This window comes from Dermochelys coriacea, chromosome 17 (assembly GCF_009764565.3).
Source record: "Dermochelys coriacea isolate rDerCor1 chromosome 17, rDerCor1.pri.v4, whole genome shotgun sequence".
NCBI classification, from domain to species: domain Eukaryota; kingdom Metazoa; phylum Chordata; order Testudines; family Dermochelyidae; genus Dermochelys; species Dermochelys coriacea.
Window position 1 is genome coordinate 24,348,615 of NC_050084.1, and position 13,685 is coordinate 24,362,299.

A 13,685-nucleotide genomic window follows, 5' to 3' on the forward strand; every position below is an offset into this window, starting at 1 on the left:
TGTGCAGGGCTCACCGATGGCCCTGCCGGGGCTGCAAGGGGCGAGTGGGCAGGAATGGCTCCAGGCGCTGGGTCTGGGGCCTGCTGTGCCCACGTGCCTCCAGAGGCACGATGTATGGCTTGGCCATTATGGTGCGGGGGGAGGGAGCGTTCGGCAGGCCAGCCCTCCCCCTTCCTCTCACTGAAGGCTCTCTTGGCAGCTGCCCCGCTCTCTTGGCAGAGACGCGCCAGAATTGGAGAAAGCAGCAAGAGAGAAATTAAAAAGGGAAAAAAGCCCAATAGCCTGGAGAAGCTTGTGTGTTTGCCCTTTGTAATGACGTAGTGTCCTGTGCCTCTCCCCTAACTCCCTTCCCCTCCCTTCGGCCAACCCCCACCCCTCGCCCCTCACAGCCTTGGAAGCCACAATTAAGCGGCTCTGGGATAAAACACACTGGCTGCAAGAGGACTGGGGCATTGCTTCAAGAGATGGCAAGGCAGCTGACTGCATCCCTCCTTCCCGGAGTCCTCCTCCTCCTCGCCATCCTCCCGGCTTCTCGGCAAGGAGGTAAGGAAAGCAATAGCTGCTTCTTCCCAGCCTGAGCCAGCCATTAAGCCCCAAGCCAGGCCACCTCTCTTGGGACACCTGACCTCAGGCGCTGGCTGGCTGGGACAAGGCTCCTGGGCAGCTGGTTCTGGGGCCAGTGTGTCCCCAAGGGAAGGGGAATGCCCAGCAGGCAGGCTGCTAATGCCACAAACCACCTTTGGGAACAGAGCAGCTCAACCAAGCCCCCGAGCCAATCGGAGACTTTGCCGTGCCTGCGCTGCCCCTGGGCTCAACTTCCCCCTGCCGTCCCTGGGTCCCATCCACAGCTCCTCGCAGAACCTGCTCCCACCTAGCCATGCCCAGGTGTGACATGGCACTAGGGCTCTCCCTGGGGCAGGAGTTGGAGCATGTCGAGCTGGGAGCACAGCCCCCGTGCCTGGGGATCCCTGCCTGACACTAGACAGCAGCTCTCCTGGGGGTAGAGGTGCTTGTTGAGGGGCTCCTACCGGGTCATGCAATGTCCTCCCTAGCGCATCCCAGAAGGCAAGATCCCAGCCCTAGCTAGGGTACCAGGGCCTGCCGGGCTGTCAATATGGGGGACTGGGACACAGAGAGCAGGTGTGGGGTGAGTGTGAGAGTCCGGGGTTCACTCTGTGTGTGTGTGTGTGTGTGTGAGAGACACAACCCATGTGTATCACACTCTCACTATCTCGTGTCACTCTGTGTCTGTCTGTGTTACCCTCTGCATATGACACAGCCTGTGTGTAGCCACCTCAGTGTGTATGTGAGAGACACAATACACGTATCTCATTCTGTGTGTGTCTGACACAGCCTGTGTGTTTTGCTGTGTGTGACAGAGACACAGCGTGTGTGGATCACTATCAGTGAGTGTATGTGACAAGGTGCCTGTGTAGCACTCTCACTGCAGGTGTGGGTGTGATAGAACCTGTTCATAGCACCCTTGATGTGTGGATGTGAGAGATACAACCTGTTTGGAGCACTCTATGTGTGTGTGCTTGTATGCGTGTGTATGTATGGCACAGTCCATGTGTAGCACCTTCAGTGTGTGGGTGTATGAAAGAGAGAGAGAAAGAGAAACAAAGCCCCTGTGTATAATTCGCAGTGCATGTGACACAGTCTTTGTGTATCACTTTGTGTATGTGAGACAACACCCAAGTGCATTATTCTATGTGTGTGTGTGTGTGTGTGTGTGTGTGTGAGTGCCTGTGTGTATATGGGTATATGTGTGACAGCCAGTATGGAACACTGTGTTTGTGTGTAGGCGTGATACAGCCCATGTGGATCACTGTGTGGGTATGTGACACAGCCCATCCGGATCACTCTGTGTGTGTGTGTGACATAGCCCAGGTGGATAACTGTGGGTGTGGATGTGTAGTTCTGATACAGCCCATGTAGATCGCCGTGTGTATATGTGTAAATGTATGACACAGCCCATTTGGAACACTGTGTTTGTGTGTAGGTGTGACACAGCCCATGCGGCTCACTCTGTGTGTGTGATATAGCCCGTGTGGAGCACTGTGTGTGTGTGTGTGTAGTTGTGACACAGCCCGTGTGGAGCACTGTGTGTGTGTGTTGTGACACAGCCCGTGTGGATCACTCCCGAAGGCAAAAGGGATGAAAATGCAGCCTGTAGTTCACAATGCACATTGCAGCTGGAGAGGCACTAGCAGGGCAGTGGGTGGAAGGGGGGGTCACCATTGGCTATGCTGCCCCCCTCCCCAGAGAAGAGCTCTTCAGGCCCACCCTTGGGGGTCAGCAACCCCTGGAATGCTCAGCACGGGTGCCAGGACTCCTGGGCCCCCGTAGAGAGGAGCCATCCACAAACAGGCCACAATTCTCTGCACTTATCCCCCAGGACCCAGGGCAGGCAGCTCCTCACAGCTGTGCAGGGTAGGATCCCACTGCGGTTGGATGGGAACCTAGATCACAGGTGGGGGAGAGAGGCGCCCTTTCTGGGGAGAATGCTGGCAATCACTAGGGCAGAGTTGGCTGCTCACAGCCTCCCTGACCATGGCCCAGGAAGCAGGAAGCTCCAGGGCAGAGCCCAGTGGCATTTCAGGGACATCTACATGGCGAAGCCCCCGGCAGGGAGTATCAGACCCATGTCTATGGACTCAGGTTCGCGGGCTGGCGCCACAGGGCTAAACTTGCCGTGCAGATGCTCCCACTTGGGCGGGAGCCTGGGCTCTGAAATGCTGCTCTGAGACGTCTGGGGGCTTTGACCCAGCCCCAGTTCTCAGCCGGCTGTCCGAGGGTGTCCCAGCCTGTGAGCCGTGCGGAGCCCTGGAGGGAGTCAGCGCAGCTGGGCAGACGTGCAGGCTAGGGGAGTTTCCACCTGTGGATTTATGAAAACAAGGATGAAGCTTTACTCCTTGCAGCATGGCACAGATGTGCTGGGAGTAGGCACAGTGCAGGATACCCCCACCTTGAGCTGCAGCACCCCTGCAAAGCCAGCCGTGAGCACCCACACCACTCTGCTGGGCAGGATGGCAGGGGCTGTGGAGTGAGGGCAGAGCAAGCGTGGCAGGGGAGTGGGGGGGCAGGGCGGTGGGAGCAGAGAGAGTGTGGTGATGGGGCAAAGTGAGCATGGCAGGAGGTGGGGGCAGAAGAAATTTGGTGGGAGTGGGTGCAGTGGGGCAAGCATGGAGGTGGGGTGGGGCCAGGAGTGGCTGTGGGGTGGGGCAGGGCGAGCATAGCTGTGGGGTGGGGCGGGACTGGGAGTGGCTGTGGGGTGGGGAAGAGTGAGCGTAGCTGTGGGGTGGAGCTGGGAATGGTGGTGGGGTGGGCTGGGGCTGGGAGTGGCGGTGGGGTGGGGAAGAGTGAGCGTAGCCGTGGGGCGGGGCTGGGAGTGGCGGTGGGGTGGGGAAGAGTGAGCGTAGCTGTGGGGTGGGGCTGGGAGTGGCGGTGGGGGGGAAGAGTGAGCGTAGCTGTGGGGCGGGGCTAGGAGTGGCGGTGGGGGGGAAGAGTGAGTGTAGCTGTGGGGCGGGGCTAGGAGTGGCGGTGGGGGGGGAAGAGTGAGCGTAGCTGTGGGGCGGGGCTGGCAGTGGCGGTGGGGCGGGGCTGGGAGTGGCGGTGGGGGGGAAGAGTGAGCGTAGCTGTGGGTTGGGGCTAGGAGTGGCGGTGGGGCGGGGCTGGGAGTGGCGGTGGGGGGGAAGAGTGAGCGTAGCTGTGGGGCGGGGCTGGGAGTGGCGGTGGGGGGGAAGAGTGAGCGTAGCTGTGGGGCGGGGCTAGGAGTGGCGGTGGGGGGGAAGAGTGAGCGTAGCTGTGGGGTGGGGCTGGCAGTGGCGGTGGGGGGGGAAGAGTGAGCGTAGCTGTGGGGCGGGGCTAGGAGTGGCGGTGGGGGGGAAGAGTGAGCATAGCTGTGGGGCGGGGCTGGCAGTGGCGGTGGGGGGGAAGAGTGAGCGTAGCTGTGGGGCGGGGCTGGGAGTGGCGGTGGGGGGGGGGAGAGTGAGCGTAGCCGTGGGGCGGGGCTGGGAGTGGCGGTGGGGTGGGAAGAGTGAGCGTAGCCGTGGGGCGGGGCTGGCAGTGGCGGTGGGGGGGAAGAGTGAGCGTAGCCGTGGGGCGGGGCTAGGAGTGGCGGTGGAGGGGGAAGAGTGAGCGTAGCTGTGGGGCGGGGCTAGGAGTGGCTGTGGGGCGGGGCTGGGAGTGGCGGTGGGGGGGAAAGAGTGAGCGCAGCCGTGGGGCGGGGCTGGGAGTGGCGGTGGGGGGGGAAGAGTGAGCGCAGCCGTGGGGCGGGGCTGGCAGTGGCGGTGGGGGGGGAAGAGTGAGCGTAGCCGTGGGGCGGGGCTGGCAGTGGCGGTGGGGGGGGAAGAGTGAGCGCAGCCATGGGGCGGGGCTGGCAGTGGCGGTGGGGGGGGAAGAGTGAGCGCAGCCGTGGGGCGGGGCTGGCATTGGCGGTGGGGGGGGAAGAGTGAGCGCAGCCGTGGGGCGGGGCTGGCATTGGCGGTGGGGGGGGAAGAGTGAGCGCAGCCGTGGGGCGGGGCTGGCATTGGCGGTGGGGGGGGGAAGAGTGAGCGCAGCCGTGGGGCGGGGCTGGCAGTGGCGGTGGGGGGGGAAGAGTGAGCGCAGCCGTGGGGCGGGGCTGGCAGTGGCGGTGGGGGGGGAAGAGTGAGCGCAGCCGTGGGGCGGGGCTGGCAGTGGCGGTGGGGGGGAAGAGTGAGCGCAGCCGTGGGGCGGGGCTGGCATTGGCGGTGGGGGGGGAAGAGTGAGCGCAGCCGTGGGGCGGGGCTGGCATTGGCGGTGGGGGGGGAAGAGTGAGCGCAGCCGTGGGGCGGGGCTGGCATTGGCGGTGGGGGGGAAGAGTGAGCGCAGCCGTGGGGCGGGGCTGGCAGTGGCAGTGGGGGGGGAAGAGTGAGCGTAGCCGTGGGGCGGGGCTGGCAGTGGCGGTGGGGGGGGAAGAGTGAGCGCAGCCGTGGGGCGGGGCTGGCATTGGCGGTGGGGGGGGAAGAGTGAGCGCAGCCGTGGGGCGGGGCTGGCAGTGGCGGTGGGGGGGGAAGAGTGAGCGCAGCCGTGGGGCGGGGCTGGCATTGGCGGTGGGGGGGGAAGAGTGAGCGCAGCCGTGGGGCTTGCCTAGTGGGGAGGTGCAGGGGATCTGCCTCCAGTGGGCCCGACCCTGCCAGGGAACTGCTGTTTGTGCAGACTCCCCTCGCCTCCGCCCTTGCCCGTGGGGTCTCTGTGCCCACAGGGCTGGCCCCCCAGAGACACACCTGTAGACCTGGGGTGTGCCTCTCCCCTGCCCCGTGTAGGCGGTGGGGCAAGTGGTGCTGGGGAAGCGGGAGAGGCCAGGGCTCTCTTCCCAACTCGGGTGGGGCCCTGCTGCCCGTTGGCAGCCGTACACTGCACTCCCTCCACAGCCTTGAAGTGGAAGAACCCGGCTGGGCGAGCCATCGCATCAAGCACTCCCAGGCCAGGCGGGCTGCTGGCTTCGTCTCCCAGCTCTGCCCTGACGAATCCTGTCCACACGGGCTCCCGGGCTGCAAAGGGCAGGAGTCCCGCGGGCCAGGGAGCAGGGACCATGGAGAGTGATTCCCAGCCCAGGCTGGATCACATCGGCCTGGAACGCAGGGCCCCACGCCTGTGGCGTTTACTGCCCAGGCCCATCCCGCCACCTGCCTGCTGCATCACCGGGCATAATGCGAGCATGCCTGAGTCAGGCCCAAAGCCGCTGAGAAGCCAGTGCCTGCGCCTGCCCCGGCCCAGCTCCACAGTAAGGCGATTAGCACAGGCTGCTCTTGAGCAGACTCAGCCTGTCACAGTCACATGCTCACTGAGCACCTCCGAGGCACGTGTCAGGCTGCGAGAAGCCCAGGCCGCCCGCAGGGGGCTTCTGGGGACTGGCAGCTCCTGACACCGCGCTCTGAGCTCTGTGTCTCTGAGCCCACAGCGAGACGGACAGAGAGGCCTTTGTTCTGTGCAATGCACTCTGCCCCATCTGGGCCCCCTCCTCACTTGGGGCCCTCCAGAAATGGCGCCTACACTCCTGCATTGGTCACTCCAGCACCTCCCGCTGGGGCAGGCTGGGAACTAGTGCTCTTCCACTCTCTACGAGGCTGGTGCTCCCTGCAGCTAGTACTTCTGCACCATTCCCTGCCGCCTGGAGGAGCGTCTCAAAGCCTGTGCTGTTCCTACTCCCTCCAGTGCCTCCTGCTGGCAGAGGCCACAATGCTGCTGTGAGCTCGCCCCTGCTCTGCTTTTTGTGCAGCAGATAAGTACAGTGCACAGCAGCTGGGTGTGGGGACGGGAGCTGCCCTATTGCCTGTACCTGTGCAGCAGGCATGGCCCCGTTTTCAGTCCACTTGTCTCCCACTCTTGTGCTGCACACCTGATGATGGCTTGCAGGTTCCCAGATATGGCCAGACTTTCATAATCTGAATTTTGCCTCTTTTCTAGGGTGACCAGACGTCCCAATAAAATCAGGACTGTCCCGAGTTTTAGTTCTTTGTCCCGTGTTCTGACCGATGCACGGTCAGGACACCATGGGTCCCGATATTGTGGCTTTGGTTGCTCCGGTGGGTTTTTTGTTGTTGTTGTTTCGGCAACTCCGCTCCGGCCGTTTTTTTTTTTTGCTTCCCCCATGTGTCCCGATATTTTGTCCATTTCATCTGGTCACCCTACTCTTTTCCTGCTCGTTAATCGTTCCCCAGGGGTATGACTTTCATCCAGTGATTTCAGTGAATAATTTGCCATCTGCAGTTCATTCATGAACCACTCAGGGCGAGTTGTCCGAGTTTGGAAATCAAAATTCAAGCTCTTTGAAGTGGACACATGAGCCAGAATCTTCAAATCTGGGCCTGGGGCCTAACGCAAGCCCCCCTAATTTGCACGTAGGTACCTAAGAAGGGGCCTGTTTCAGCAGTGTTTTCACGGGGAGCTGTAGACGCTCAGCGGTTTGGAACGACCGTAGGCAGCCATGTTTGAAATGGAGGCTATTGGTCACATGTTTCTGTTTCCTGATTGGGAAGCATCTGGAATCCCAGTTTTTAGTGCAAATTCTGACCAGTGTGAATTCCCAGTGTGCCTTCCATTAACCATTCATGGTACCACCAGCTCCACAGCTGCTGGGTCTGAAGCCAGCTCCCTGGAAGGCAGCTCAAACCTGAGCACCAGCAAAGCAAAGGGGGTTGAAAACCCGCAGGGCTGTGTTTTGAAAACACTGGGCATTGTTCGCCTAGCTCCGCAGTAAATGATGGCAGGTGGACACGCGACTGCATGTGGCGTTGCTGCTGGGCCGGGCCAGGTAGAGAGCTCTGGGCTGGGACACATGTTCAAATCACATGCACCAGGCCCAGGACGCCGCAGGGCCCGGAATTGAGCTCTGCTAAGTCTCGAAATGCTGCATGTGGTGCAGGGTCTTGTGTCTCCATGCCGCTGGTGAGCATCCAGAAGCTGACTCACACTTGCCCTGAGATGATTGTGGAGGGATGCCAGGGCAGGCACACTACTGAAAGCTCTTCAGGTCCTGGAAAGGTCTGTGGCCGGCTCCCTCCTGTCCCAGATGCAGAGAGACAGAGAGGTGAAGGAAGGCCTCCGGTCGCCAAGCGGTCACCCACCTCTCGGAAAGCAGCAACACCCAGCACCGGTGACCCCTGCTCCACAGCTGGCAGCAGGAACCAGCATGGCAGAGGTCTCCTGGAAGCCAGGACAAGGGCCCTGAATGGAGCTTTAGCCGCATGGCAGCGAGTGACTGGCCTCTGATTCCTGCCAGATGGTGCCACCCATCTTATCAGAGCCTCGTAGCCGGGCCCTTGCTGAGGGGGCAGGTCCAAGAGGGGCACTGCAATCTCAGCCCCACGCCAATGGGCAAGAGAACAAATGCCTCTGTGCTGGCTGGAAGGCGAGAAGTCTGCGGGAGCCCTGGAGTGTGCCATGTGGAGCTGCCCCTGACGAGTCCCCCTGGATCGGGGATGCCCATGGGCGACCGTTGCAGTTCTGTTGGTTTCAATGCGATTGCTTGCACCAGGGCTGAATTCAGTTCCTCGTGTCTGGTTGTTGGCTTTATATCTCAACAGGTTAGGGCCCCCAGGGCCAGCCTCGCACGTCTATAGCGACTGTGCAGTCTGGGGCTAATCTCCTTAGCACAAGATCCTAGAGACCTGCCCGGCTGTGAGCAGCAGCCCCTGAAGCCAGCTGGGAGGGGACCTAACCAACTCACCTTCAGGGAGCCTCTGAAGGAGCCACTAGGGGCTAACTACTCTGCAGTTGGCAGCCAGCCTCCCAGCCTGGGTAGGGCTCTGGCAGGGCCCGAGCTAGTGCGCTAACTAGCTGTGTGGATGCCGTGGCTGTGGCCAACATGCAGGCTAGCCACCCAGCTCAGGCCCAGGGCTTGGGTGGGCCTGAGAGCTGAGCTGCAACGCCCACACAACTATTTCCAGCATGCTAGCTCAAGCCCCGCTAGCACGTCTGTCTGCCAGGGCTGGGAGGCTTGCCCCAGGTGCATGTGGACATACCCTCATGCTCCAACAAAAGGGCAGGACGGCCAACATCTGGCACCAGCGATCTGAGAGATCTGACCCGTGGACTCTTCAGAGCGTGCATTGAAGAGCTGGTGCTAAGCTGGGGTCTGGGACTTATTGCCATCAATACCAATGGGCTGGGGTATGAACTAGCCAGCTTGATGCATCTTGTCCAGCCATGGGCCAAGCTAACCGAGCTCAGAACGGGGGAGTCTGCCATTAGTAGATGTCACCTCCTGATATTCTTTTGACTGTAGGATTCCAAAACCCTCCTGCCAAGCAAGGCAAGGCCCCCCTCACAGCAGCACACAAGGCCATGGTGAGCTTTGCCAAGATCCAGGGGAGGTTGCCACACTCCTCACTCAGCTCCACTCTCAGCCCTGTCTGGGGAGGGCAGACTCGGGAAAAGTTGGGATCAGAGCCTAGGAGAGATGGAAACCTCTGTGACAGCCAGTCAGTGAACAGCTGGTGAGGAGGGCTGAGTGGGAGATAACGCTGAAGGTAGCAGGGCCCCATGAGAGACATATAAGCCTGATGGATGGCGCCCGCCCGAAGGATCCAGAGTATCCTTAGGAACCCTTTGCCCAGCAGCTGAGAAGCATGGCTGAGGCACCGAATATGAGAAGGTCTTCACAGAACATGCCCGTCTCGATGACAAATCCTGAGTTAACAGGGGACCTTCCCTTGGTGCTGGGGAGTGACGCCAATTAGGAACTGGCACTGGGGCGAAGGAGAACTAGACTGAGGAGGAAGGATGCCCTGCTTCAAACCCCCCACCCCAGCCTACCCAGGCTGGGCAGAGACATTCATCAGCCATGGCTTCAGGAAGGCTTCTGTCCCGTGTGTGGTGGTGCCAGGTGCTGCAGCAAGTGGCACCAGTGCTGGGCCAGCTCCTGCCAATGGGCGCCATCCAGGTCGTGCCCCCACTGACTTTCGGCTCCTCTCCTCACACCCGGCCTTCTCAGACTGCTCTTCCTGGGAACCCAAACTCTGCAGGGAGGCTGGGCACCAAATACTCAGCACCAATGAACTTACCGGGAGCCGAAGGCCCCTCTGACCTCTCTGGAGGGGCAAATGGAGCCCCTCACTCAAGTCTTGCTGAGGAATGTCCTCATCCCAGCCCAGCTGGCACTGCGCAGCTGGCTGTTTTAGCCACCGTGTGAGACCATTCCTCCCAGCAGCAGCCCAGCGGCTCCTGCAGCTCCCCCGAGCTCTGGGGCAGTCACACGCCCTCAGTGCCATGTCATGCTGGCAGCCGTGCCAGATAACCACTGTCTGGCGCACAGAGCTCCCGCCGACACAATAACCTACTTGGCAGCAATGAGCCCTGAGCTCTGAGCCCTGGAGGCAGGGGACAGGGGCTCCCCCGAGAGTGGGTGTGTGTGTCTCCCTTTCCCCTAGAGAGTCTGCCCCCCTTCCCCTCTCTCTCCCAGCAGGCAGGGGCAGCAGAGTGGGGCTGCCCTCTGGACAACTCTCCAGGGCCAGGGCTGGACGGCTTACTAGTGGGGAGGCTGGAAGCCCCACGGGGCCCCCAGCCAGACACAAGCTGCTCCAGCTGCTCCCACCTCGGCTCCCCGACTCCTCTCAGCAGCCAGGGAAGGGATGGGCGGGAGGTGAATTCCCCTTGCCATACTGTCCCTTCCTGTGGCCTTGGGTCCCCAGCTGTACATCGCAGTCCATGGCTCACAGGCCAAGCTGCAGCCCGGTGCAAACATCAGTGCAGTTCTGCCATTTACAGCAGGGCTGCAGTTGGCCCTCGGAGTGAGTCTGTGGTGCAGACAGGGCATTGCTCTGGGAAACCTCGCAGCACTGGCATCCCAGCTGCACCCCAGTCTGGGGAGCTCCCCCTGGTAGATGTTTGCAGCTGCTGAGGCTGGCGATGGTCTGAAGTGCAGGACAGGGAGGGGCCGCACGGACACTTTGCATTTGTTTTTAAACAAGGAATTATCTGGGATTTGTTTTTCCGAGCCAGCGGGAGGCGAGCGGGGCGGGAGCCAGGGCTCTAATCCCTGTTTGAAAAGGTCAGAGCCCTGTCATTGATCCCAGCCAATAACACAGTCTCTGCGACAGGAAAGTGGGGCAGGGTCAGGCCAGGGGAGCGAGAGGGACAGACAGACAGACGGATGGGGAGACAGGAGAGCGAGGGCTGGAACGAGTGCCTTTGGCTGGGGGAACATGTTATCGCTCTGAATTCCATGCAAAGTGAGATCAGCTCGTCTGGAATCTGGAACCAATTCCAAAGCCTGCGGCGGCTCAGTGTAATGTGCTCAGTGCTAGCTGTGCAGGCCAAGGGCTGCAGGCCTGGGCATGCAAGCTCCTGGCAGTGCAGCAGAGGTCCACTGGGCTTTGCCTTCTCCAGGGCCTGACACCCAAGGCTCTCAAAACACTTTGCTGTCCTGTGACCTTCCCACCCCATCGGGGCACCTAGCACTACCTCACATTACAGGTGGGACAACTTCCCTGAGACAGGAGGGGAAACCCCTAGGCTGCCTGGCAAATCATTGGCACAGGTGGGGTGGCACCTATAACTCATGGATCACAGCCTTGTACTCTGTCATCCATCCAGTACTGCTAGTGTGAACCCTGGCACTAGTGCTCTGTCTGTGTCTGGGGCTATAAGTGTGACCCATGACACTAGTGCCCTCTGTGTATCTGGGTCTGTGAGTGTGAACCCTGGCACTAGTGCCCTGTGTGTACATGGGGGCTGTGAGTGTGAACCCTGGCACTAGTGCCCTGTGCGTGTCTGGGCTGGGAGTCTATGTCTATGTCTTGGGGCTATCTATGGCTCAGGCAGGATGTTGTCTTCTCCCCCAGGGGCAGAAGCAGCTGGAGCAGAGAGTACTAGGAAGGCTTGTCCCAGCTGGACACGTGTCTGTGTCCCTGGCTGGAGCAGGTGAGAGGGCAGCTGTAGGGAGCCTGGTCTGGGTGTTGGGAAGGAAACGAGAACTTCTCCAAAGCCTGATAAAGCTCCCCAGCAGTGAGAGCAGCCGCCTGCAGGCAGGCTCCGTCTCAGCCCCTCGATGCCATCTGCTGGGCATGTTAATTTGGGCAGCTGCTAGTGACTCCTTCAACTTCCACGCCCGAAGAACATAACCTAGCTGGGCGAGCTGGCCCGGAAGGACCTGGCTGGGTAGAGACTGAAACAGAGCATCCGGCCATGGGCTGGGCTGAGGTGGGAGCAGGACTGCCACCCGTCACCCATCTCCAATGTGGGAACAATACCCCCTCAGACCAGCTCTTGCCTGGGGCAGCTGTGCACATTGGGACTGGACCAGCTCCTGCGGGCAGCGGGTAGGACGTCTGTGCCCTCCCAGCTGGAGGCCCCACCCAGGGCAAGCAGGCAAGCCACGTGCCCCGATTTACACAGAGGTCGCACTAGGCTGCCCCAGGCAGAACTCCATGCCTAGCATGGCAGCCCCGGGCTCCCTGCTCAGCACAGCAAACCCATCCTCCGCTGTCTCCCCTGCAAGGGAGTCCTGGTCCTGCCTTTGAGGCGCTTAGTGATCTGGGCCTGGGATACCCCGTGGAACTCCAGCTCCCACATCCCAAACACCGCACCCCGTTTTGTGCTGTCTGGGAGACTCAGCAAAGACCAAGAACTACCTGGCACTGCCCTGTAGAAAGACGGAGGGTTCGCTCCCCAGTGCTGTGTCTAAATACAACAGCCCTCCCAGCACCGAGTCCACACACGAGGGCTTGTCAACAGAAGCATATGGCTCTATTCAAAGGAATGGAGGTTCACGCAGCAGTGCCTCGGTATGTCCCCAGGGCTGACTAACCCTAGCTAGGAGCAGGGTGGTGGCAGGCAACGGTGGGCCCTGTCCCTGCTCCGTATGGGGGCAGCTGTTGGTGGGATTGGGGTGAAGATCCTGCCTGAGGGTATCAGCTGGGGCTCTCCTAGCCCTATGGCAGCCATCAGGTTCATTGTAGCTCAGCCTCCCCTCCCCAGCCTGAGAAATGGGGCTGGTTTGAATCCCAGGCAGCACTGGGCTGGCACCGATACTGCTGCAGGGCAGCCTTACTGACACAACCATGGGCCTCCCCCTTTCCGGGGCTGTCCCAGAGCTGTGTGGGGTGTTACAGGAACAGCCGGCATCCCAAAGCCGAACCCTTCCCCCCACAACGTGCTCAGCCACCCGAAGATCAGGGCCCTGGAGACGGGCCTGTTAATCTCAGACAGGACCTGGGGCCATTGTCCACCACCATGAGGAGACACCTCCCCCCCCCCCGGAGTCTTACACCAGCTGGATAGGAATTAGAGCTAGGCCAGACTCCTGCCCCAGGGAGGAGAGCCTGCTACTCCCTTGCCTCAGGGGTGAATAGCCCTCCACCAGGGCCCTCAGGGGTGTACGGCCCTCCCCCTTGGACCTGAGGGGTGTACAGCCCTGCGCCAGGGCCCCAAGGGATGTACTGCCCTCCACCTTGGGCCTGAGGGGTGTCACGGCCCTCCACCATGAGTCTCAGGGGCACATGTGGCTTTTCTGGGTCCCATTAGCAAAATGACAGGGCTCTGAGCACACTGACCCCATGCTGCTACCTACATTGCGCTTGCCAATTGTAGATCTTAAAGCACTTCCCCAAGGTAGGTCTGTGTCACTATCCCCACAGTAATGATGGGCAAACTGTGGCACAGGTAGGTGCAGGGAATGGCTCGTGATCTCACAGTCGAGCTGGGACCTGGCACTGCCCCGTAGCTCGTGTACTCAAGAGGGCAGTCCTGCTTTCCCTCTTTGTCCCAGGAAGGTTTCTGGGCTCCCTATGAGCTAGCTGCAGGGTGGATGAGGCCTGGCGGATGCGTTTCCCGGCGGGCCGTGTGTGACGCTGCCTGTTCCTTTTGCAGGGGTGCCTGGTGCTGGAGGGGGAGTTCCAGCTCTAGGATATTACCCAGGTAAGAACCCACTCCCCCCAGCTGGACATGGGAAGCTGCTGTTCGCAGGGAATGGGACGGTCTCCCCACCCAGCAGGGCACGCTCTCCCCTGCATAGGAAGGGAAGTGAGAGTGCAGTGGAAGAGGGGTCCCCAGGCCGGTGGATGGAAGTATCAGCCTGTCCCAGAAGGGGGTGCTAGCCCCAGGGGAGAGGGGTCCCGAGGACTGGGAGCTCAGGGAATATCTCCCTCACCTCAGCAGGAGTGTGTTTGGATGAATCTGGCCAGCAGGAGCCACGTGCAGGGGTGGGAACCCCACAAGGG

The 13,685-nt window shown here is 61.1% G+C and overlaps 1 protein-coding gene across 1 annotated transcript in view; it reads left to right on the forward strand.

Annotated features, from left to right (window-relative positions):
- The first annotated feature begins 242 nt into the window (after nucleotides 1–242).
- ELN (elastin) overlaps nucleotides 243–13,685 on the forward strand; it is an 81,560-nt gene continuing 68,117 nt past the window's right edge. The window contains exons 1-2 of the mRNA XM_043499416.1: nucleotides 243–543; nucleotides 13,336–13,383. Coding sequence (XP_043355351.1) covers nucleotides 465–543; nucleotides 13,336–13,383 — 127 coding nt within the window. The 5' untranslated portion in view covers nucleotides 243–464. The remainder of the gene's footprint in view (nucleotides 544–13,335; nucleotides 13,384–13,685) is intronic.